At 38.0% G+C, this 27,298-nt stretch overlaps 1 protein-coding gene across 2 annotated transcripts in view; it reads right to left on the bottom strand.

Moving 5' to 3' along the window:
* Positions 1 to 506: 506 nt before the first annotated feature.
* Positions 507 to 27,298, bottom strand: part of LOC126236177 (probable multidrug resistance-associated protein lethal(2)03659) — a 298,489-nt gene continuing 271,697 nt past the window's right edge. The window contains exons 24-26 of one of the 2 annotated variants that reach the window (XM_049945273.1): positions 21,412 to 21,541; positions 10,854 to 10,964; positions 507 to 959 (exon numbers count right to left, since the gene is read on the bottom strand). In XM_049945273.1, the coding sequence (XP_049801230.1) occupies positions 924 to 959; positions 10,854 to 10,964; positions 21,412 to 21,541 (277 nt within the window). In that variant the 3' untranslated portion in view covers positions 507 to 923. The remainder of the gene's footprint in view (positions 960 to 10,853; positions 10,965 to 21,411; positions 21,542 to 27,298) is intronic. The other variant, XM_049945274.1, reaches the window with a different exon arrangement.

The raw sequence follows: 27,298 nt of genomic DNA, 5'->3' as shown, positions 1-27,298 counted from the left end.
TGTACACCAGACAAGAATTATTTGAGTAAAATTATTCTATTCGATCATAAGTATAACACAAGAAACAATATTTTATGCTTCCCACACAATGACTATATTGATAATTTGGGCTGGACATAAGCTGTTACATATCCCACTAAGTATATACAGCTGTTTATAGAAATATCATTTTAGTACTACATTGTTATTTATTAGTGTAAAACTTTTTGTAACTGTAGTCCAAATTTCTGAGATTTCTTCTGTAACCAAACCAAATGGTTTACAAATGTGTGTCATGAGATGAATAAATTGCAATTCACATTTCAGTTATTATTATAAACTAGTAACAAAAAAGTTACATTTACAGTCGTCCATCCCTTCAGCCAGTTTCCAAATCACTGTTATATGAAGGTTTAATTCTTACATGTGGGACAAAAGTTGATGATTGCAAAATAGTAGAAATCTAGATTTAAGTTTTTTTAAATTTATTTTTTATAAATAACTTTCACAATGTGATATTCAAATATAATACTCTGTGTGCAAAACACATATACTGTTAATAACAACTTAGTGGAAGAATCAGATTGTTTTCTTTGTTAATATCTAACCATCAATTTTCTATCACATCCGAATGGGTGAATTAGAAACTTTGGTAGATATGATTCTCTGGAGTTTTATTTCTGTGTTAGCTTCTCTCTTTTATACAAACACAATCATATAATTTACTTCTTGCAACAGCAATGACATACTGTACTATACAATTCTCAAAATAAAATGGAATGAAATAAATAAGGTGATACACATCATGAACAATGAGGCTTTCTTAATAGTTTTTGAAGACTCCTTTCAATGCCATCATATCTTCCTTGTTCTGTTTCCCATTAAGGCTTTTATTTATTTGCTAATGACCATATGAAGTCTCATAGTTCTTCATTAATTAGTCTTCAAGATGATTTTTTATGCATTCTGTTCCTGTAAGACTGAAGAAAACAAAAAAATCAGTTGTCTATATGAGTAGAAAATGTATAACACTACAATTGCATACATAAAATAAAAATAATTTAAAATTATGCACTTATATTACATTAGTACAATGATTGGTGTTTGTCTTTTATTTTATAATTCTCATCACATTTTGTTTTTAACTGATTTTAAACGACAATAACTATGATCTTAGATTAGGGTTTTAATAATATTTAGAAACTGGTTTCTGTATGAAGAAAGTATGTGGTTCACTGTTACAGTGTGCACAGCTAGCATTTTAATGTCTCCAGTTTCTCTTATATCTGTGTAGATTACAGAAATAATAGCATGAATGTATTAATGTTTTAATAGTATGTTGGGATGGGGTGGGGGGGGGGGGGGGGGGCGGGCAGTAAAGGAGTTAGTACCTATGTTTGTCCGTCCAGCTTCTCTGATTGTCCTTTTAGAGACAACAAATCTTCCTCAACTGAACTACCTACTGTGGCATTCATTATTGTAAATCTTTGATGCACGGCAACATGTGCACTGCATATTACCTTATTACAAAAGTATAAGCATGAATTCCACTTATTACACAAAGTAGCTTCCGAAGCACTGAAATCGAGACTGTGATGTGCTTTTGTCAGCCAATCATAACTCATGTCACATGATCTTGCCAGCCAATGACAGCAGATATTCAGAACATAGGAAACATCATATTATAGTCTAGGAACATCATTGTTCAGTAGCATGAACACACAAATAGAAAAGTTAATTATTTAAATGAATATACATACAATAGAGCCACAAGGAAAACCTAAGCTTTCACATGTAATATTGATTGTAAAAAAATTGTTGTTGTTTCTTCTGAGGCTGTGGTGAGGAAGGATCCCAAGAGCACCAGCTTAAATTGCAACAGCTGAATATTTCTGACAAACGTGATTATATATGTCACTGCTGTGCACTGGACATTTCATGGGTCACCAGGGTGAATACATGCTCCATTAAGCACTTCTGCTTTTCCCATAGTAAAGGCAATTATGTGAGAAATTGCTCAAGAAGTCACTCGCACTTTTTTTTAAGGATAATTATACTTTTTGTCATTGTTATTGCATAATTTGTAATTTATGAAAGATCTAAAATAAATATGAAGAACTAACATTGAAACTTGTTCTTTTTAGTGTGTGTTACCTTTTTAAGATGTAGGCCTATCGAACACAATAGTGCCAGTAAAATTTTAAATAATGGCATAATGCTTCTTAAACAACCATTCACAATATTTTCCTGTGGCCTGTTAGAAATGTAAACAATTGAGACAGCACGCACATTGAAATGACACCCACAAGAAAGTTCAATCGAAAGCAGTTTGTTGTTACAAAGTATTGCATAGTCTTTTGACATATTTTGGTGTCAGCAGACACTAGGGTGTGCACTGTATTTTGTTGTTATACATGGTGCATTTTCTTTGCACTAAAGTTTTATTTTGGTGTTATTCCCTAGTTTATGTTTTATTGCTGCAGTATTATGCTGCAGTAGTGGGCTAAAGTAAAATTTTTTGTTAGAATACCAGTTCTCATCAGTCAAAATTACAAAAATTTAACAGGAAACTAAAACAATGAAAAGTTCCCAGAATTCTAAAAAATTCCCAGGTTTCTCCCAGATGAAAAATTCCTGTGTTTTTCCTGGATTTCCCGGTTGTCCCAATGTGTTTATTACATCCTGTGCACACATTCACAAAAGATAATTTTGTGCAGCTCATGTGACAGTGATGGTGTTGTGTAATACGAATTATTTCCCTGAAGTGTAACAATCACTGCTGACATTTGCTGTCGGTGAGTGAAGCATGCTGCACATGCAGTCTGAGAATAATGACCAGGAAGACTGTGTGAAGTGATGATACTCCATGATAACGCCTGCATGCATTCTGCTATAGTGACAAAAAACACTGTACAGGAGTTGGGTTGGGAAGTCATTTCACACCCACCTTATTCACCTGACATTTCCATATTTTCCACTCTCTATTGAACATCCTTCAAGGAAATTTTTTTTTTTTTTGATGAAAATGCCCCCGAAACAGGGCTTGATGAGTTCTTTGCCTCAAAACCAAGTGATTTCTACAATGCTGGAATTGAAAAGTAACCCCAACATTGGCAGACTGTTGTAAACAGTGAAGGATATTATAATATTGATGACTAATGCCTCTGTTATGTATATCTGTTGTGTTTATTAGAGTCATGGATAAACACTATGAAATTGTGCACCAGACTAATATAGCTAGATCAAGCCTTTGCATTTCCCTTTCCAGATTTTGTAGCTACACAACCACCTTAAAAGTTCTGATATTCCACACTCTTGAGTTGTAGAATGTTATCTTTTCATCGGATAGCGTATATAACAATTTAAAATAAATTAATGGTCACAATAAAATAAAATTAATGCAAGACAAGAGTATTTAAGAATAGAGATTACAGCTGTTAATGAGAATTACATAGTGGTATGAAGATGAAATGAAGTAATGAAATAAAGTAATGCTGCAGAACAACCATAGTTTTGTACGTTTCATTGATAACTATAACTATATTTTTTTGCCAAGAAGTGACAGAAGACTTAGTTCACATATTTAAAGCAAATTGGCAGTTGTGATGGTGATGGTGGTGGTGGTGGTGGTGGTGGTGGTGGTGGTGCTGATGGTGTGTGTGTGTGTGTGTGTGTGTGTGTGTGTGTGTGTGTGTGTGTGCGTGTGTGTGTGTGGGCGCGCGTGCGTGTCACCATTTATTTTTTATTTTATAATATGTACACGTCAAGTTCCATAGTACCAAATTGAGGAGCAAATCTCCAACCAAGGTCATGGGATGGGTCAGTACATGAAATTATAATGTAAAAGTAATAACATAAAAATAAAATATCTATGAACACAAAAAAGTCAAGCCGTAAGTTTCAGTAAATGCAGTCAACAATATGACATAAGAATCAGCTTAATTTTTCAATGAATTCCTCACAGAATAAAAGGAGTGACCCATGAGGAAACTTTAGTTTTGATTTGAACATGCTTGGATTACTGCTAAGATTTTTGGAATCTTGTGGTACCTTATTGAAAATGGATGCAGCAGTATACTGCACACATATCTGCAGAAGAGATGAAGAAGTGCGATCCAAATGCAGGTTGGATTTCTGCCAGGTATTAACTGAGTGAAAGCTGCTTATTCTTGGTAACAAGCTGATATTGTTAAGAAATATATATATTGAGAGGCCAATGTCCAAATACCCAGACTAGTGAACAGGGGGCAACAAGAGGTTCACAAACTTACACCACTTATTGCTCAAACTGCCCATTTCTGTGCCAAAAATATCCTTTTAGAATGGGAAGAGTTACCTCAAGATATAATACCATACGACATAAGCAAATGAAAATAAGCAAAGTGGACTAATTGTCGTGTCAATCACTTACTTCAGATTCCGTTCAAATAGTAAAAAGGCAGCATTACATCTTTGAACAAGATCTGGAACATGGGCTTTCCACAACAGTTTACTATCTATTTGAACACCTAGAAATTTGAACTGTTCAGTTTCACTAATCATATGCTCATTTTTTGAAATTAAAATGTTGGGTTTTGTTGAATTATGTGTTGGAAACTGTAAAAACTAAGTTTTACTGTGATTTAGTGTTAGTTTATTTTCTACAAGCCATGAACTTATGTCACTGCTCTGATTGAAACTGAGACAATGTTGCACACAACATCCTTTACTCCCAAGCTAGTGTTATCAGCAAACAGAAATATTTTAGAGTTACCCATAATACTAGACAGCATATCAGTTAGATAAATAAGGAACAGGAGTGGCCCCAACAGTGATCCCTGGGGCACCCCCCATTTGACCATACCCCACTCAGACCCCACATCACAGCCATTATCAACACCGTGAATAATGACCTTTTGCTGTCTGTTGTTAAAGTAAGAGGTGAATCAATTGTGAGCTACTTCCCGTATTTTGTAATGCTTCAACTTATGGAGCAATATTTTGTGATTAACACAATCAAATGCTTTAGTTAAATAAAAAAAAATATGCCTAGCATTTGAAACCTTTTGTTTAACCCATCCAGTACCTTACAGAGAAAAGAGAATATAGCATTTTCAGTTCTTAAATGGCTTCTAAAGCTGAAATATATATTTGACAGCAAATCGTGTTATTTAAAATGATTAATTGTCCTTACATACACAGCCTTTCCAATACCTTTACAAACACTGATGACACAGAAATAGGTCTAAACTTGTCTACATTATCCGTTTCTCCATTTTTATAAAGCGGATTTACTACTGAGCACTTTAATCATTCAGGAAACTGAGCATTCCTAAAGGAAAAATTACAAATATGGCTAAGGATACAGGGCTAACATGGGCAGCACAGTACTTTAATATTCTGCTAGGCACTCCATCAAATCCTTGAGAGTCCTTAGTCTTCAGTGATTTAATCATTGATTCAATCTCGCCCTTGTCCCCCTCGTATTTCAGACATCAGTCTTGGAGAGGCACTTTCCAAGAGGGTTATATTATTCCCTGTAGAAACTAAATTTTTATTTAATTCACCAGCAATGCTCAGAAAATGATGGTTAAATACAGTACATATATCTGATTTATCAGTAACAGAAATATTTTTCTACGAACTGACTTTATATGCCAACCTCGTGCTGCTGACCAGACACTTCCTTCACAGCTGACCACATGGTCTTCATTTTATCCTGTGAATTAGCTATTCTAATTGCACACCACATACTCTTTGTCTTCCTAATAACATTTTTAAACACCTTACAATACTGTTTGTAAAGGGCAACTGTAGCTTGAGTGTGAGTACTTCTAACATTTTGATATAATTCCCACTTTGTTCTACATGATATCTGTATCCCACTAGTCAGACACCCAGGCTGCCTTTTACTGTTAGTATCCCATTTAAAACATTCTAATAGAAAGCAACTCTCAAAGAGCATGAGATGTGTTAATGAAAGCATTATATTTGTCATCTATGTTATCGGCACTATAAACATCCAGCCACTCTTACTCCTTGACGAGTTTTAAAAAACTCCCTATTGCTGTTGGATTAATTTTCCAACATAGTTTGTAGTTATATGTGACATTTGTTTGAGTAGAAAAGTCTTTTAGTGTTAAAATTTGTGCATCATTATCTGAAAGGCCATTCACCCTTTTACTAAGAGAATGCCCATCAAGTAATGAAGAATGAATAAAAATATTGTCTATGGCTCTGATACTGTTCCCCTGCACCCTAGATGAAAAAAAAACACAGTCTGCATCAGATCATATGAATGTAGGAAGTCTACCAACATCTTTTTTCTTGCACAATCATATGCAAAATTAATACTGAAGTCACCATATATAACTAATTTCTGGTACTTCCTACAAAGTGAATCAAGAACTGCCTCTAGCTTGAGCAGAAATGCTCTGAAGTCAGAGTTAGGGGACCAATAAACAACTACGAAATCGTTGGTACATTGATAGAGACAAAAAACACACAAACACACACACAAATTTCAAGATTTTGCAACCCACGGTTGCTTCATCAGGAAAGAGGGAAGGAGAGGGAAAGACGAAAGGATGTGGGTTTTAAGGGAGAGGGTAAGGAGTCATTCCAATCCCGGGAGCGGAAAGACTTACCTTGGGGGGAAAAAGGGACAGGTATACACTTGCACACACACACATATCCATCCGCACATATACAGACACAAGCAGACATATATAAAGGCAAAGAGTTTGGGCAGAGATGTCAGTCGAGGCGGAAGTACAGAGGCAAAGATGTTATTGAATGACAGGTGAGGTATGAGTGGTGGCAACTCCAGAGTTCTGATAGGTTGGTGTCAGTGGGAAGTATCCAGATAACCCGGACGGTGTAACACTGTGCCAAGATGTGCTAGCTGTGCACCAAGGCATGTTTAGCCACAGGGTGATCCTCATTACCAACAAACACTGTCTGGCTGTGTCCGTTCATGCGAATGGACAGTTTGTTGCTGGTAATTCCCACATAGAAAGCTTCACAGTGTAGGCAGGTCAGTTGGTAAATCACGTGGATGCTTTCACACGTGGCTCTGCCTTTGATCGTGTACACCTTCCGGGCTGCAGGACTGGAGTAGGTGGTGGTGGGAGGGTGCATGGGACAGGTTTTACACCGGGGGCGGTTACAAGGGTAGGAGCCAGAGGGTAGGGAAGGTGGTATGGGGATGAACCAAGAGGTTACGAAGGTTAGGTGGATGGCGGAAAGACACTCTTGGTGGAGTGGGGAGGATTTCATGAAGGATGGATCTCATTTCAGGGCAGGATTTGAGAAAGTCGTATCCCTGCTGGAGAGCCACATTCAGAGTCTGATACAGTCCTGGAAAGTATCCTGTCACAAGTGGGGCACTTTTGGGGTTCTTCTGTGGGAGTTTCTGGGTTTCGGGGGATGAGGAAGTGGCTCTTGTTATTTGCTTCTGTACCAGGTCGGGAGGGTAGTTGCGGGATGCGAAAGCTGTTTTCAGGTTGTTGGTGTAATGGTTCAGGGCTTCAGGACTGGAGCATATTCGTTTGACACGAAGACCTAGGCTGTAGGGAAGGGATTGTTTCATATGGAATGGGTGGCAGCTGTCATAATGGAGGTACTGTTGCTTGTTGGTAGGTCTGATGTGGACGGATGTGTGAAGCTGACCATTGGACAGATGGAGGTCAACATCGAGGAAAGTGGCATGGGATTTGGAGTAGGACCAGGTGAATCTGATGGAACCAAAAGAGTTGAGGTTGGAGAGGAAATTCTGGAGTTCTTCTTCACTGTGAGTCCAGATCATGAAGATGTCGTCAATAAATCTGTACCAAACTTTGGGTTGGCAGGCCTGGGTGACCAAGAAGGCTTTCTCTAAGTGACCCATAAATAGGTTGGCATACGAGGGGGCCATCCTGGTACCCATGGCTGTTCCCTTTAATTGTTGGAATGTCTGGCCTTCAAAAGTGAAGAAGTTGTGAGTTAGGATGAAGCCGGCTAAGGTAATGAGGAAAGAGGTTTTAGGTAGGGTGGCAGGTGATCGGCGTGAAGCGAAGTGCTCCATCGCAGTGAGGCCCTGGACGTGCAGGATATTTGTGTATAAGGAAGTGGCATCAATGGTTACAAGGATGGTTTCCGAGGTTAACAGATTGGGTAAGGATTCCAGGCATTCGAGAAAGTGGTTGGTGTCTTTGATGAAGGATGGGAGACTGCATGTAATGGGTTGAAGGTGTTGATCTACGTAAGCAGAGATAAGTTCTGTGGGGACTTGGTAACCAGCTACAATGGGGTGGCCGGGATGATTGGGTTTGTGAATTTTAGGAAGTAGGTAGAAGGTAGGGGTGCGGGTTGTCAATGGGATCAGGAGGTTGATGGAGTCAGGTTGCCACCGCTCATACCTCACCTGTCATTCAATAACATCTTTGCCTCTGTACTTCCGCCTCGACTGACATCGCTGCCCAAACTCTTTGCCTTTATATATGTCTGCTTGTGACCGTATATGTGCGGATGGATATGTTTGTGTGTGTGAGTGTATACCTGTCCCGTTGCCCTCCAAGGTAAGTCTTTCCGGTCCCGGGATTGGAATGACTCCTTACCCTCTCCCTTAAAACCCGCATCCTTTTGTCTTTCCCTCTCCTTCCCTCTTTCCTGATGAAGCAACCATGGGTTGCAAAAGCTTGAAATTTGTGTGTGTGTTTGTGTGTTTTTTGTATCTATCAATGTACCAACGATTTCATTTGGTAAGTTACAGAATCTTTGGCTAGTCTACCACCCTGCAAGCAACTCCTTGAGAAATAGCCAGCTAATCTCTACCCTGGAAAAGGAAGCCTCTGAATTGTCAAATTATTTAAGTGGTGCTCCGATATATCAATAATTTCAGAGTCAACATCTATGAGCAGTTCACTAGTTTTAATATCTCTTATATTCTAATGAAATATGCTAATTCCTCCTCTACTTGGAAACATGACATCCTCTGAAGGTGATTCCTTAGTTAGAGGGACTTCCTTTAAGCAGGCATACCTATTAGCTGACTTCAATCTAAAAAAGTTGCAGCTCTGACACCAACTACTACAGGAATTTTTCCATTATTGATCCCACCACCTTCCAATACAATGTCAGCTATAAGCTTTGCCAGCCTTCCCTTCCCAAACCTATTGAGATGCAGGCCATGCCTAGTGAAACTCGATCTACTGATGGACTCGACTGGCACCACTGCAATATGACACATGCCCTCTGCCGTCAGTGCCCTCTCCAGCCCCATTTTAATGCACCTTACAGCCACATTAAGACGAGGCCCATCATGATGCTGAAACAGTTGCAAAAAATGCACATTAGTGCCACCAGTTTGAATAGCTATCTTTAGCAGGTCACCACCTACATCATATTCTCCAACCCTATCAAGACTGTTCCCTGCTCCACCCACTATCATTACCTGATCCTCCTTCATAAAATTCTTACATAACTCCCCTATGCTGTCAGTCACCTGAGCCAACCCTGCACTAGGTTTCACAATGCTGGTGACCTGGTACTCACTCCCCAACACTTCCTGCAACTGCTGGCCCACACATCTACTGTGTGAACTACCTAGCAGCAGAATCTTCTTCTTTCTGTTAGACTTTGTAACTGACTTAGGGCTCATATCTGCAGAAGACTGCTTCATGTTTCCTACACTTACAGCTACAAGAGGCTCCTTGCCACTCATCTCTGACAGTTGGTCAAATCTATTGCTTATACGCAAAGTACAACTGTCTGAATACCTCCTCCTCATAGCTGCATTCTTGCCAACTGCCAGTTCCCATTCCCCAGCACCCTTCACCCCCTCAGCCTGTCTAGTTCCTCCTTTGTGCATTGTAACTGCACCTGAAGGGCACAGATCTTATTCCCCTGCTTCTCTATCAACTTATTTCTACTACAGATTCTGCATTCCCACGAGAGGATCTCACTAGAATACCCACTGGCTTCCCCACTGACTTCCCCACTGCATTCCCCCCAATGAAAATACTTTGAACAAATTGCACACCGTAACCCACTTCTCACAAACCTACAACAGAGCCCACACTTCTCACTCATTGTACAATTTTACAATTGCTGAAAATAACTAAACATCTACATTACCTAGGTTCAGTTTCACCAATAGAACTATTTATAGAACTAACAATAGCAGTCTCTAAATTCTCTCTCTACTAAGAAAGCAACAATTTTTGTTAAACTACTAAATCACAATCAACACATCTACTTATTAGCAAAATGTAAAATATATTAAGAATGTGAATGGTTACATACTGACTAAGAGAAAAAAAATATTAAAATGTAATTCACACAGCATTCAGCATTCAGATACAGTATGAACATAATGAACAATTTATATTTTCAGATACAATCAGAGAATCTAGCAAAGTTCGTATCACATACACACAACTTGTATAACCACTGAGGTACATGTTTCACTGTTCTAAAGTTGTACTGATACCCAAGCTACCGACTTTTTTTACTGGTTTTTGCATACTGAATTCAGGAAAGGATAAGACTTGTTTGGATAATTATATCATTTTGATAACTCGATATAATGACATGAAACAAACTACAACATATGAGAGACCATGGTCAGCTGATAATGTTGATAGTTGTATGCTTTGTACTTAACAATAAGGCGTGTTAATGATTTGCTTCTCAATCACCGTTTTGTATTGCCACTTGACATAAAACCACAGTGTGCAATTGAAATGTCAAAAGAAAGACATTTAAGGACAACCTGAAGCCAAAGGAATGTCTAAGAGTCAAAGACACTCTTTAATTTCAGCTACAGCCTGAGTTGTGGCCTGTATATTTCTCATATATATTACTTTTCAATTTTAAGATTAAATTTTTGAGTTAACAGCTTTTTAATAACTTACTTCTTCTGCTATGATCTTCAGCTCTTCTGACACAACCTTGCCTGTTTGTTCAACCATACTGTGGAATATACCGTTCTTGTCACTGAGCAGGACATGTGGATGGTCAAATTCCTGAAATTAGATTCAGTAGTACGTATCACTGACAGAAAGAGTACAAAAAGAGAACATTTGTTGTTTGAATCAGTGAGTTGTGACAGTATAAGACACAATATTTCCTTGTAAATAAAGAGTATTATATAATACTTATGAAATGACACGAAGATCACTGGTTTTTTCTCATACTGCACAAATATTTTACAGGACTTTCATTTGTCACAACAACCTAATTCCACTAACATGAGTTATACAGGGTGGTCAGAAAATGTATGAAATGCTTGTAGTGATGTTGTAGGGAAAGTTGTACTGGGACATAAATGTTAAGAAAAAAATTCGATATGTTGCACCGCTTCTGAGTTACGTAGCTTAGAAGCTAGCCAATCAGGTCATTTCGCGCTCAGATTCAAACAGCCTGGAAGGGGCAGTGTTGCCAAACGTATTCTCCATGTGGTTTGCTCAAACTGAACAAGAGAGCAATACAAATACAAATACGGGAAAATATTCACCTGGAGCAGCGATCGAACCCAGGACCAACGGGTCAGCAATTCCGTGTGGTACCATCTACGCTATGACATCTGACTCAAATCGTCTCGGCCTGTGTAGTGAACCTTTAACTGCTTGTCATTCGATCACCGTCGGGAATCGTACGTATGCAATTGATCTTTGTCGGAAGACTTAGCTGCGAAGGTACACGGAAGCAGGTGTGACAGAACAACAACCGAGGTAGGCTTGACACACACGTAGTGGTAACATGGCACGACATTGGTATTTCTTCAAGGAATACACTGATATGCATTTAGCATACGGCGCTGCGGGTCAAAATGGACCGGAGGCTCGCAACATTTACAACACAAGATTTCCCAGCCGCGTTATTCCGTGTGTGAATACCTTCGTAGCGGTTGATAGACGGTTAAGGGAGACCGGAAGTTTTGATGTAACAAATGTTGACGCTGGACGAGAACGCTATGTACGGAACGTTCAATTAGAAGAAAACGTTCTCAATATGGTTGCTGGAACATCTAGTACCAGCTCGAGGGCCATTGGTAATGCTTTGGGGGTAAGTAAAGTTATTCCAATGTTCTTAATGTATGTCTGCAAACCACACATGGTAAAATTTATCCGTTTGTTTGTTACTACAGGTTTCGCACGCTGTAGTATTGGACATCCTACGCGACGAAGACCTATTTCCGTACCACCTACAGAAGGTGCACGATGTGGTGGAAGGGGACTATCCCTCTCATTACCAATATTCTGTGTGGTATTTAAATAAATGTAATGAATATCAACATTTCGAAAGGATGGTGTTGTGGACAGACAAGGCATGTTTCACCAGAGAAGGACCATTCAACTCCTGAAACAGCCACATTTTGATGGACGCAAATCTGCATGGTACTTACGTTAAATCATATCAGCAGAGGTTTAGCGTAAACGTTTGGGCAGGTATCATGGGCGACTGTTTGGTGGGTCCCGTCCTACTTCCCCCCATTTAAATAGACAGACCTATTTAGCATTCCATGAAAATGTCCTTCTGCTGTATGTAGAAGACGTTCCACTGGCGGTCTGGCAAGGAATGTGGTTCCAACATGATGGCGCACCACCGCACTTCGCTGCTGCGGTACGTGAGCATTTAGATCTGTTGTATCCACGAAGGTGGATTGGCCGAGGTGGTCCAGTTCCCTGGCCAGCTCGTTCACCAGATCTGACGCCATTAGATTTTTATCTGTGGGGGCATGCGAAACAAATCGTCTAAGCGATCCCGGTAGTCACAATCGAAGAGATTCTTGCGAGGATAATTTTAGCCTTTGATGAAATCAGGGAAACCTTTGATTTCGGAAAGCTTGCGGACTCCATGATGCAGCGTTGCAATGTGTGCCGTCAGGTTGGAGGAGGACACTTTGAGCAGCTACTGTGAAGATTTATTGTAATATTTTGCTCCTGGAAATTATGTTGTTACATTAAAGACCTGACAAAACATCAGTTGTATTCTTTTATTTTTCATCATTATTTTCCCTGTATTTGTTACATGTATGGCTATTGACTATGTATGAGTTTTACTGCTTTTCTATAATTATGTCCAAACAGTTACATATTGTTAGACCTTTGTCCAATGCAATCATAAGCAATTATTGAACGTTACGGATGCTGTAGCTGTTGGAATAAATGTACGCACTTGTGCCCATCGCCAATGGGTTTTATGTAAATAAAAATTGTACAAATCCTTTATTAACATGAAATTCATACATAAACATTCAAACAACAACAAATTGGTTAAATAAAAATAAAATAATGATCCTGCTGGGGGTCGAACCCAGGACTATGCATTTCTCATGTCTAGCTTTCTACCCCCAGACCATGCCACCCGATAAGGCAACAGCCTTTAATACATAGCTTTATAGCCATATGCTTACAACATGAAACATACGTTTGGCAACACCGCCCCTCACAGGCCATTTGAATCTGAGTGCGAAACGACCTGATTGGCTAGCTTCTAAGCTACATATCTTGGAAACAGCGCAACATATCACATTTTTTTCTTAACATATATGTCTCACTATAATCTGCCCTACAACATCACGAAAAGCATTTCAGACATTTTCTGACAACCCTGTATAATGAACTTCTTAACATGTAGAAGTGTATTAGTGAGTATAAGAAACTTAACAAATATCACACTGTTTATTGTAGCTGCTTAAGTTGCCTCTACTTCAGGAAATGCTCAAAGAATGGCTTTGTATTAAAAAGAATATTTCGAAATGAAACTACAAGCAAAAAGTAAAATTTAAAGAAAAAATCAATTTTTCAAATGTCAGTAGCTTCACAAAGGCACACAAGAAATCTTATATGAAATCCTTTGTGAATAACAATTATTAAAACAATATCTGAAGTATTTTAATCAGGACAATCCTGGTGGAATAAAAACAATGGAATAAGTACAGACAATCACTCACACCATAATGGAGGCATTAGGCAGTAGACAGGAATATAAACAAAGACTGAAAGATGGTAGCTTAGTTTACTATTTTATACAGACAAGGTCACCATACCACAGGTTCAAAGTGTCTGATAATACTCCCTATTATACATCAATGAAAATTAACAATAAAATTAAGAACAAACATAAACAATCCAGTAAATTAAGCATAAAATTATTTAAAACTCCAATGTTATTACTGTATAGAAGAATAAGTGACTGATAAGTACTCACAAGGAAAATTGTACTTACTGATGAACTGATGTAATTACTCTAACGTAGTTCTTGATTTATTATGAATGTATTTATTAGTACACAAGGTACTTAAGCTGATATTAGTGTGGATCCTAAAAGATGTAGATAGGCCTATTTTGCGAAGTAGTATAGTATACACTAGTATAGTATATACTACTATAAAATGTTGTTAAAAATTTGTAAACGAAGAATATACACGTACCAGAAACTCATTGATTTTTCTTCTTTGGGTCTCATAAAGAATCTGTACAGTGTGTGAACTATTCTTTGCATCCTTATTTCTATATCCTGCTGTATGCACCTGACATTCAAGTGTTATGTGTGTAAATGTGTTAAAAATTCTGAAAACTGGGTACCTACTTGGGCCTGCAGGGAGAATGGTTAGCAGATGGTTCTATTTTTGTGCATCAAGAAGCCTACGCCATGAAGGTTCTCTGATGTGTCAGGATAGAGGATGTTAACTCTGTAATAGTACCTGCAGATAATTTTCATCATCAGATGTGTGCTGACATGCATAAGAATGGACAAAAGGATGTGTCCATGGTTCCATATAGGCAAGCTGTGGGTAGTATGATATATCTGTCATTAGTCAACAGTGCCAGTCAGCATCTTGAGAAACCAATGAAAATACAACACCGGGAAAAGGATCCTAAAATATTTTCAAGGCACTATGCACTTTATTTTCCTACAAAACAAGAAGATCACCTTCAGACCTACAGCAATACAGACTATGCTGGTGATGTGGAAACTAGGAAATCTGCTACTGGTATGTTGTTAAGGCTTAATGAACCCACTATTACATGGGGTTCAAAAAAGAAGAGAATGGCAGCATTTTTTGCAACTGATGTTGGGTACAATGCACAAGAGTCATACAGTGAGAGAAAATGTTTTTCATCTGAAAAGATAGGTGCATTGGTCATTGGAAGCCTTAAATTCTGTCACTGTTTTTTCTTCTGTCGAAATCAACATGCAGCTAGGCATTCATTTAAAAAATAAGTCTGTTTTATTATTATTATATATTATTATTATTATCTGTATTATTTATTTATTACTCAGCTTCAGCTTCATCTGTCACATCTGCCTCTCCTATTATTTTAATATTATGAAAGCCAAAATGTTGCTTGAAGTAATCAAACCAACCTGAGCTGGCCAAGAAAGATGTTGGATCGACCTCTTCCTTTTGTTAAATTGGCATACAAGGTCTTGGCTTTAGCTTGGATAGCTGCTTCAGGCAGAGCCATGCACTATTAGTTATGATGCCCACTCCACTGGCTTAGCATTTTTTCCATTCTTTCCATCATTTTTCCAGCAAAATTTACTCATTTCAGTCACACTTAAGTTAAATGAAGATAGAGCAGTTTTTCAAATTGATCCCGTATGTCATAAATAGTTCTCACAGTGGATTCAGTAAGTACCAAAGCACACTGAATGTGTAGTGATACAAAACTTCTAACCTTGTTTCTACTGAACATGACCTCCTTACACAAATCTTTCTTTTGACATGGACACCTTCTCTCCTTTACCCAATGTTTTAAATAGAGATCCTGTCAAGTGCTCTACTGACCTGAAAAGATGATTTATGTGTCAACAAACACAACAGAAGGTGCATGGTGAGAAATGCTGATGTATTAGTGCTTCCACATACTGTTAACAGAATGCAACACTGGAGTTAAAACTAAACTCATGTATATGAAAGAATGTGGATAATGAATGAGCATATAGTGGGGTCTATCTGTATGTATCTATAATGTGTAATAAAGCAAGTATGTATCCTATTCTTCAACATTTCTTTCAAATTGACCCTAAAATTTAACTGAGTTTAAGCTAAAATACTGTGTGCATCAGGTTTGAAAATTTTATGCTAATCTACAAACTGAGCTTTTAATCTCCAACTGTGCAAATTAAGGTACAGTTTCCTAGCCAGATATAAGACATTATTCAGTCAGAATATTATGATACAGGCATACTGTGGGAATGAGAAAGTCTAAGTCACATGAAGGGGATGTGACAAGTGTTGCTGATATTGAGAAATAATGAGGTCAACTCCACATGGGGAAAATGGGAAAAACTGCTGATTTTATTTACCCTAATGAGGGCAAAAAGTTGTAGCATAAAAACTGAAAATAAGAATTATGTAAATTGCAAGGCTCATCAGAAGCACACATCCTGCCATTGTGAGCATCTAGTAAAGGTGATTCTCATCTCTGTCTCATCCCAGAATGTGCCCACTGGATGTGTGCACATGTCTTAAAGTGTAGCAGATGGCAACCTGTGGCATATATGGCAGTATAGAACTGTGACAGAAAAACACAGAGCACACCATGCAAATGCTCATAGGTATACCATCACTGACTGAATAACGTTCTCAATTAAGAGGCATGGACAGGTCATGGTTGAGATAGCTGATTAGGTGAATCATCTTTCAGTTACACTGAGTTACAGTTCTCTTGTATTTCTCATGGTCAAAAAATATATTCTCTGATTTTTACTACAAAGTGAGAATGATGAAATAATTTTTCTCTTATATGGAAGACTACTGTAAATTTGTATCAAGCTATTTACAGTGGAATTTGTAGAAATTGATGTCTTTACTGACTGGACACAGAATCCTTCTTTTTGTCTTCTATCACCTTCTTTAATATTGAAGTTTTTAATTATGCATTTAAATTATTTCAAGCATATTTACAACTTTCTAGTATATATAGCCCTATACAGTGGAGCAGGAAGACTGATGACTTTTCAAAGAGGGATTTGCAAAAATCTGTTGCCAAGAATACTGCATTGCTCTTACAGTTTTTTTCTAAGATAAGAAAATGACTAAACTAGGTGACATATTACCCCAAAATGGGCAGAGTAGGCAATTCAGACAGAATGAAAGTTTTTAAAACAAAAAGTAACCGCTAGAGCAAGAAGAAGAAGGGATTGTTAAATGTCCAAGGAAAACATAAATGTTAACAGTGATGGTAAATGCAAATAGAGTACTGAGAATATTCTCTGATAAATTCCACAGAGAGCAAAATGAAGTCATGCAGGTATGAATGAAAAAGTGAAGTAAAATAAGAATGGGATAGGGTGTCAATTATTTGAGATGAACACATTACCCTTAACAACAAATAAAACTGAGACATATCAGTGATTGTGAGTTTATTACTGTTTCCAGCAGATGACTTGGAAGTTTCAAAAATCATTAGGGAACTAAAAAACAAAGACACAGATGGATTGAACAGAAAATCAGCAGAAATGTTTAAATATCATGTTAAATATCTTACAAAGCCTCTGACATTTTGATAAATCTAGTAATGAAAGAAAGAGTACTACCAAAATGCCGAAGGAGAAGCAATGTAGTAACAATATTTCAAGGAGAGGATAAAGGCTACCCAGGAAATAACAGAAGTATAACTATTTATTACACCTGTTCAGTCTAAAATAGCAGAAACAGTCATTAAGGACAGAATGATAAATTTCACACTAAAATTGCAATGGCAAGTTTCATAACAAAGACAATTGGATCCCTGGATGATCAAAAAAGTATCCAGTGTACTTACACCTTTCCAAAGCTTTTTGTTGTGTCTTTTCTCCTAGAGAAACCACAAAGTTATGACATAAGAGGCAAAGCTTCCATTACTATGAATCCTTTTCTTGAAAACAGACAGCAGTGTGTAGAAAGAAAACATAAATCTGGAAATATTGAAAATAGTGCGTCGGTTACACTGATTCTCTGGTGGTAAAGCATGAAGTAGCTCAGGGTTCAGTATTGGAACCTAGATTGTTTATCTTGTATATAAATGACATGCTATGTGCTATAAATGAAAAGATGCTCATGTTGCTAGTGACACAACTCTACTAGTGTGCAGTGACTTAGTAAAGCACCTACAAAGGAGAGCCAGGGAGGACATGCATATGGCAGAAATATATTTCAGAGAAAAAAAGAAACCTATTCATAAATAAAAAGAAAAAGATACATGCACAGAAATTCAGACAAACAGAACTAACAACACAGAGGATTTTATTCTTTGCACTGGGGAACCAGACCTAGGATAATTTCCTAGGAAGAGAGTTGGACAGACTTCTGCCATGGGCAAAACCACATTAACACTCAAATATAAATTCAAATATATTTTGCTGGGTACTGAAACTTAACTCAGATCATATTTTAGACATCTTCTGACATCCGGAGTGTAAAAAAGCTATTTGTGTCTTACATCTTGTGTTGTGTATTATGGAGAGGAGCAGCAGGAGGAATGGCATTCCGGCCTGAGATGCTACAGCTGGCAGTCATGTGCATGAGGAGTACTTGCTTGTGCATGTGAATGGCGTGTCTCCCTTTTGCTGATGAAGACTGTGGCCAAAAGCTTTTTGTAAGTGTCTTTTAATTGTGGCTGTCTGCAACTTAACATATCTTCTGTATGGTAAGCAGCAATCTGTCTTTTCCTACATTGTTGATATTCCTACCTGGAGTTTCCATTGTTTGATTTAACTAAAACAAAAGATGTTTATGTACACTTTATTATTTTTTATGCATATAATATAAAAGATGCTTCTATGAGTTTAATAAACTCATTTCAGATTAGAAGAAGAAAGATTAGAAATGGTGGTGGGCCACATCATCTAATAAATACAACAAATACATGGGAAGTGAAGCATTTAGCGACTGTTAGAACTGAATCCACAATTTGCTCTTCGTAGCAGAAGGCTTGGGGTATAGGCTAGACTTCTTTAACACCTATAACAATGAAGCAAGTATATTTTGTGAATACATTTTACGAAGTGTTGCAGTTTTTACATCTCTATTGCTATACTCCTAGTGTGATGTGTCCCACAAACATCTAATTTCTTTAAATTTCTCCAGAAATGGAGGCATTAAAGTTTTGTCTATTTTGCACTCTGTCATGAATGATAGAACAGCATTTAATCCCATAAGCAGTGACAAAAGATTAACTTTTCTCGGGTGGTTGGCAAGACAGCTCTACACATGAAAGAATTTGTTGGGTGAGTAATGGAGATCAGCTGTCAGGTGGTCATACTTGACTGACATCATAACAAGAAGAGTTGGTTGGTCGGTTGGCCAAAGTGTCTACATAGATCCAATATGTCAGTTGGTCGAAAGATGCATGTGTAGTGGCCTTAAGTGGTATTTTGTCTTTGGTTTTGTACACTGTAAAGAAATATTTCTGTACCAAATAGCATGCTGTAACATAAGCACGTAAAGGCTGTTACAGTTGCAGAGGTACTTTCATTATAAAACATATTTAAGATTCTTAATGATACAAAAGTAAAAAAAAAGTAGTGTGATGTATGTAGTCATATTGTAAATTCTGTGCATTTGTCCTAAACAATGTGAAAGTATTATGCCCATATACAGGGTGTTTCAAAATGAATATATGGGTTTAAAAGCTTTGTGGTATTTATTACATTAAATTTATAATTATAAATAATACATCAAATGAAAGAGCAACTCAAATAGTTTCATTTGTATACCACTGTGCAAATGGAATACTATGGAGCCAACAAGTGAGTGGAGGACATGTTGAGCAAGTGAGAGAGATTTTCATGAGTAGCCCCAAGATATCAGTTTGCTAGGCTAGTCGTCGTGAACTAGCAGTTCTAGTGAGGTATGTATGGAGGCTTTTAAGGAGATACTTTCTACAATGTACTTATCATTTGCAGTTTTTACAGAATTTATACCCTACAGAACACGATTTACCTGCAAATTGTGCAAACTAAATGTTCTGCATGATGATGAAGATCTTCGGTGATGAATCGACATTTCACGTAAGTGAAAATGTCACCACACATAATGTGCACATCTGGGGGTCATCAAATCACCACAGGATGGTACAGATGCAGTGAGACTCTCCTAAATTAAATGTTTTATCTGTCATATCCTGGCAGAAAGTTAATCAGTGAAGCAACTGTAACTGGTTTTCTTATCTTCATGTGTTAGTACAATAGCTCTTTTCTCAACTGGAAGAAGGTGAAATACAGAACTTTACTTGGCAGCAAGATGGTGTGCCACCTGCCTGTCATAACTCAGTATGCAGTTGGTTAAACAATGTTCTGCCTGACTGCTGAACTGGCTGCAAGGGGCCAGATGACAGAGACTGTTTTGTATGATCTCCACCTTCACACCCGATCCGATGCCATGCAACTTTTACCTTTGAGTGTTCATAAACCATCATGATTAGTGTCTTTGCTACCAGCTGATCCAACTGCCTTTCGAAATAGCCTTGTTGCACTGATCAAGACATGGGAAGAATTTGCAAATCGACTAGATGTGCTCATTTTGAATGCTTGTAAGAAAAACTATTTGAGTTGCTCTTTCATTTGATGTATTATTTATAATTGTTAGTTTAGTGTACATATTTTCTTGTTTTTACATTCATATGTAATGAAAAATGTAACATTAATACATATACTGGATGACATTCATGCAATGCAAATTTTCAGCAAATGAATATATAAATAAGAATAATTGTTGCAATAGAGATAAAATAATAACAAGTTACATTTAAATACTAAATTTTTCTGTAAAGTATTGGTAGTAAAATTCCTGTTGTAGATACGCTGAGTTTCAGTAACTAGTGTACATAAATTTATTGTGCTTGCTTTCTTAAATAAAAATTGGATGTATTTGGGCCTGCACTATAAATCATATTTTGTCGTAAGTTTGATGATGACTATGTCCACAGCCTTCATGAAATTTTTACATGAAATCATTCCACTTTAGGCTGTTGAAACATTACTTATTGTGATTGCAGTTTCGCAACATGGTCATTTTCAAGCATTGTGGATGTTGTAATTTAAGTGTTTAAATCATTATTTCACCATGTTTCTAATGTGTATGGTATACAGAACAGCAGATAAATTCACTTCATCAAATACAACTTCTGTTACACAGCTTTATATTATTTAGTGCATTACAACATCCCACAATGCTTGAAAATGACCATGTCTCAAAATTGAAATCACAATAAATAATGTTTTAACAGCCCAAAGCAGAATGATTTCATTTAAAACTAATTTGTTATATTCCACGCAAAGTTTTCTTCTTTCATTATTTTGTTGCAGCTCTACGACCTGAAGTAATATCTACAACCAAAACTATGGACCCTAACTTGAGCTGTGTCTTATATCCTATTAGCATACAATCTTCTGCATCTAAATCTTTAAAAAACATGAATTACCTCTTCATATTTGTAAAATAATATTGTCTTCTTGCTGAAAATACATTCTTACCTTGAGTTTACCATTGTCCATAACTAGAACCTTATCACTGTCCATAATTGTATGCAATCGATGAGCAATGGTAAGTACTGTACACTCAGCAAACCTCTCACGGACTGTTTGCTGAATAAGTGAGTCAGTCCTGAAATTACAGTTATCATTCAGTCAAAATGAGATTTCAAAATGTGGGTACCTACCTAAAGCACATAAAATTAACTATACTTTAAAACAAACACTGATAAATTGTGAAATCCATTTGGTCACATATATTACTATATATGTCGCTTTTGTACATTGGTGACTTTCACTATGAAGAAAAAAGCTATCTGCAGTCAATAAGTTGGTGTATGCATCTCAAAGTAAATTGGAAGTTTAGTGAATTCACATGGTTCACTAATATGGATCTCACTCTCAATTCCCCAAAAAAGTATCTAGAATAGAATCTTTATTATCACATGATATGTTATACACAATCATTTCATTGAAACATCGATGACTTGTCAATGATTAATTCTAAGCCTACGTAAGTATACCTTAAAACAAGATACATTAAAATAAAGCATATGGATGCTCCCATAAGCACATTACAACATACAAAACAATTACATGTTAGATTTCTTCCTGTTTCTTAAAATTTCCACAGTGGTTTAAAATCATTCTTTTTAAGTATTTTTCATGTTTGTTTCTCTAGTTTATGAATATTGACACACTTTGAAGAGCACATACTTTCATAAAAGTAGTATATATGTATAATCTAGATATTTAGGTACATAGTTTCTAAGTATGGACATACATAAACAGTACATATACCTCCATGAAAATGGGAACATAAGCATACACATAGAATGTAATGTAGAAAAAACAGGAAAAAAAAACCAAATATAATATCTCCTACTTGTCTTCCTCATTTATAAAATCATCCACCCTGTAATAGCATTTGCTTTTTAAATATTTTTCAGTGTTTGCACCTGTGGGTTCTAGCTTGCAGTCCTTCAACTTTGAACATATTTTATTGCTAAGCTTCAAAGCCGTGTCATATGGAGTATTTTCAAATAATGTTAGTCTGTGGTGAGGTAACATGTAATCTTGTTTCTGCTTTGTTTCATAAACATGTGTAAATGAATTTCCCTTAAAAAGATGTGGTTTTTTTTTTTAACTCAAAGAGAAGTGTTTCATATATAAACATGAAAGGAATTGTCAGTAAGTCAAGGCTTGCAAATAGAGCCTTGCATGATTGTTTATTGTTTATTCCAGTCAGAGCTCTAATAATTTTCTTCTGTAGCTTGAACACGCTGAGGAGGCTTCCTTTCTCAACTCCTCAAAAAATTATGTCATATCCTACAGCTGATATAAAATAAGCATGATACACAATTTTTCTAAAAGCTAAGTCAGTTACTTTATTTAGAATCCTCATTGCATAAACAAAGCTATTTAACTGCTTCAGTAAGCAATCCACATAATTAGTCAATGACAAATTTTTGTTTATGGTCACTCCCAGAAATTTAACAGATTCTGCAGTTATCATTTCTCTGCCTTCATAGCTTAAGTGTGATATATATTCAACAGTTTGTTTGGTCCTGGAGTGTACAATTTGTGTTTTTGTTAGGTTTAGTTTCATAGCATTATTATTTATCCAGTTTTATTGTTCTAGAAGGATCTGTTTCGTTTTTTTGTGCTAGTTCTTCAGTGTTTTTACAGCAGACTACTGCTGCTGTGTCATCTGCAGACAGAATTGTATCTGACCTGGCATGTATTGACCCCTGGAGTACAACTGCTTGCACTGCTTGCATTTCCTTCCAGCTAGAGCAAGCTTTGTCACCCTTATGTTGAATAACTACCCTCTGTTTCCTATTTTTTGATATGAAGTGAACCAACTTACAGATTTTTCATGGAAGCCATAAGAAGCTAATTCGAGGAGCAGCTGCTTATGATTTACCATATAAAATGCTTAACTGAGGTCACAGAAGATACCGGATACACTCTCCTTGTTATTGAGGCATCTGCTTATTTTTGTGATTAGTTCACTAATAGTATGAACAGTGCTTTGGCCCTTCCTAAATACATACTGATTATTAAGAATAATGTTATATTTTTTGTTATATTTTTCTAGTTTGTTACACATTACTCACTCAATACTTTAGAAATAATTGGTAGTATTGATACTGGGCAAAAATTTCATATCTCCTCTTGTCTGCCCTTTTTGAACTTCCGCATACTTCGGCCTGTCCGGAAAGCAGCCCTCATCAAACGATTGATTTATTATGTGACGGAGTTGGGGTGCAATATAATCACATCCTGTCTTTATTATTTTTGTTAGCAGTTCATCCCAGCCCACAGATTTGAGATTTTTTAGGGATTTTATAATGTTAGCCACTTCATAGCAGGATACATGAGTGAATTTGAATATTACTGATCTGTGCTGCATTATATTGGGACTTATGTGTGGAGGAGGGAGATCATCAATTTTGTTAGAATTTATGAAATACCTGTTGAATTCTTTGCAGATATGTCTGGAGTTTGTAATCATTCCCCATCTATTTCTAATTTATGATTAAAACTTTTTGTTTTTTCAGCACACGTATCAGTCCTGACAATCTGCCATATAGCTTTTGATGTATTTACTGTTTGCATATGTTTTGCCTGTTTGACTACTCTACCAATTTTGTATTTGTTTACATAGCTGACATGCTCTGCATCATGGTTGTTTTTCACTTCCATGTCCAGTATCCTCTTTCTAATACTAGAGACCCTGATGCCTTCAGTTATCCAGGAGTTCTTTTTACAGTTTTTGTCACACACTGTTATGAAGGGGAAGCATTCATTGAAAACACTCATGAATTCTGATACAAAAGCATCATAGTTTGTGCTTACTGAGAACTGCTTGCTGCACAGGCAGGATGTCTCATTTAGTCTTGAGGCAAATGTATTCACATTGTGTTGGCTGAAGTTCCTGACTCGCTTCACTGTTACAGTTTTATCTAATTTTGGCAATGAGATAAAAAAGGGCTGAATGGTCAGATACACCTAATTCTAAGATGAACTTTTCTCCAGCACCATAGTTGATGCTGCTCACTATATTATCTATACATGTAGTAGAAGATGCTATTATTCTAGTGTACTCACTAAAGTTTAATGCTAAGCCATATGTAGATAACATGTCCTTCAGAGAAACAGCAAACCTGTCATCAGCTCTTATATTTATGTTGAAGTCAGCACAAATTATGAACTTTTTACATAACTTTTCTATCTGCAACCTACCACCAAGGTTTCAAATTTGTCTAAAAGTGCACATGTAGCTGAATAGTCAGGGATATGATATATACTAATAATTAATATGCTGTATTCAAAAGTTCATTGCAGCAGCTCACAAATAACAGTTCCTCGCTCAAACTTAGTGATTCTTCAACTAGACTGCATGATCCTCCAAAACTGTTTTTTTCTACAAAAACTCACTGCTAGTGTTAATAACTTCATAAGTCATTTGTCTCAAGGAATAAAATTTGATTGATAAACTCAACTCCTTTGTCAACAAAGGAACAATTCAATCTAAATCTAAAATTTTCCTGCATACAGCATATGAGGAAGAAAAGAATCTGTTTTATGTGGTTTTCAGCCAAATACTCAGGCGATGAGACAGTGTGACACAAGGAGACCCAATTGGGAATATCTGTATGGGGATTTCGGGATGCAGTATTTGCTTTACAACCAATGAAAACCCCCCCAAAAACCTTGGTCAGAACAAGAGGGTAGGTTGGGAGAGGGCGGGGGGGGGGGGGGGGTAAATGGTAATATTCTTACTACGGGTTTTACCTTTTCTGCAGACAAATGTGTGTGTGTTCATTTTAATCGTTCTCGACATGCTTTTACCTCCCCTGAATTGTGTCTGAGGGACACCATTCTTCCTTTTAGAGACACTGTGAGGTTCCTGGGCCTCACTTTTGATTCCAAGTTGTCGTGGTTGCCGCACCTTAAAGACCTCAAGGTGCAGGCCCTGAAGGCACTGAATATTTTGAAGTGTCTGAGCCATCGGTCCTGGGGAGCAGATCGGGCGCGTCTGCTGCAGTTTTATAGGGCTTTTGTCCGGTAGCGTCTTGACTATGGATGCACCGTGTATTGGTCAGCGAGGCCTTCGTATCTGAAGATTCTTGACGCAGTACACCATGAGGGTATCAGGCTGGCCACTGGTGCCTTCCGTACCAGTCCCATCCCCAGCCTGTGTGCTGAGGCAGGGGAACTGCCGCTCGCCATCCGGCGGAAACTCCTCATGGTGCGATGGGTGTGTCAATTCCTTGCCTGTCCTACCTCCCCTGCATACCCTACTGTTGCCCGACCGCCTATGGAACGTCTCTTTTCCAGTCATCCCAGGGCAATGAGACCATTTGGGATTCGTGCCAAGCATTTGCTAGAGTCCCTTGGTGTGGAGTGTGTGGCACCCCAACTCCAGGGTTTTACCCGCCTGCCTCCCTGGTTGCTCCAGAGGCCCAGCATCCTTTTAGACTTGTCAGAGTACCGGAGGAGCTACACTCCTGCGTTTGTTTTTACCTCCTTATTTTACGATATTTTAAACCAGCATCCCGACCATGTACCAGCATTTACAGATGGCTCTAAACAGGGGGACTCTGCTGGTTGTGCTGTTGTTTTCCCTGATCGAGTCGTCAAGTTATGGCTTCCTGCGGCGTTTACCATCTTTGATGCCGAATTGTTTGCAATCTTGCGGGCATTGGAGCAGATGAGATGTGTTCCCCAGTCTTAAGTTTCTCATCAGTTCTGACTCCCTGAGTGCCCTTCAGACCATGCAACACTTGTACCCAGCAGATACAGTCATCCAGAACATCCATGATGCCCTACTCCACCTGCAACGGCAGGGGAAGGAGGTTTCTTTCTGCTGGGTGCCGGGGCACGTGGGTATTAGGGGAAACAAACTGGCAGATGGCTGCCAAAGATGCATGTTCCCTCCCTCACGTTGTTGAATGTGCCATCCCCCTCCATGCTGTTACCTCCCTTTTGCGTTTTCGTGTTATGCGTCAATGGGAAGAGGAGTGGCTGGCAGTCGGTGAAAATAAGCTGCGTCTGGTCAAGGCCACCACGCGGCCATTGCATACGTCCTACCAGTCATGCAGGCGGGATGAGGTTCTCCTCACTCACCTCCGCATCGGGCACAGTCCCTTAACGCATGGTTTTTTACTCCGGCGGGAGGACCCCCCAATCTGCAGTGCTTGTGGCATCCAGATTACTGTCCGCCACATTTTACTTGACTGTCCTTTATTCTCTGACCAGAGGGCGGTGGTTTCCTTGCCACCGGATTTGCCCTCTATTTTGCAAGACGACGCAATGACTGTGGCGAAGGTCTTATGGTTTTGTGTCCTGTCCAATTTTTTGCCTCGGATTTTAGGGAGAGGATTTTAACGTGCTGCTGGGTGACTGGCTCACCCAGGTTTTAGGTAAGAGGTCCGCCAGTCATGATTACCTACTTGTTTCACTTCGATTTCTGTTCTCTTTTCCTTATGTTTCCTTTCCTTTTTTAGTGCGTTTCTTCTCCTCTTGTGTTGCCTCTGTATGTGAGGATTTGGAACTGCATCAGGTCTGTGCCTTTTAGCCGTTGTCCTTGTTCACTGTCCGTCTTCGTCCCTTCACCGCATGTGTTCCTGTTTCTATGCGTTTGGGCGCTGATAACCACGCTGTTTGGCGCCCGAAAACCTCAAACCACATACACACACTTTATGCTCAATTAATTGTGACACCACTCTAAGCTGTGATATATCTACCGACTGGTACCTGAGTGATGTAACTGAATGGAGCTTCCCATATCTGTAACAGAGACTGCCTTCGCCGTTCACAGTGGGATTGTAACAGATCCCTATCTTTCACAATGACTCCAAACTTTGAACATGGTTTCAAA

The sequence above is a fragment of the Schistocerca nitens genome, chromosome 2 (assembly GCF_023898315.1).
Source record: "Schistocerca nitens isolate TAMUIC-IGC-003100 chromosome 2, iqSchNite1.1, whole genome shotgun sequence".
Classification (NCBI taxonomy): Eukaryota; Metazoa; Arthropoda; class Insecta; order Orthoptera; family Acrididae; genus Schistocerca; species Schistocerca nitens.
This window is presented reverse-complemented; position numbering and strand designations above follow the sequence as displayed.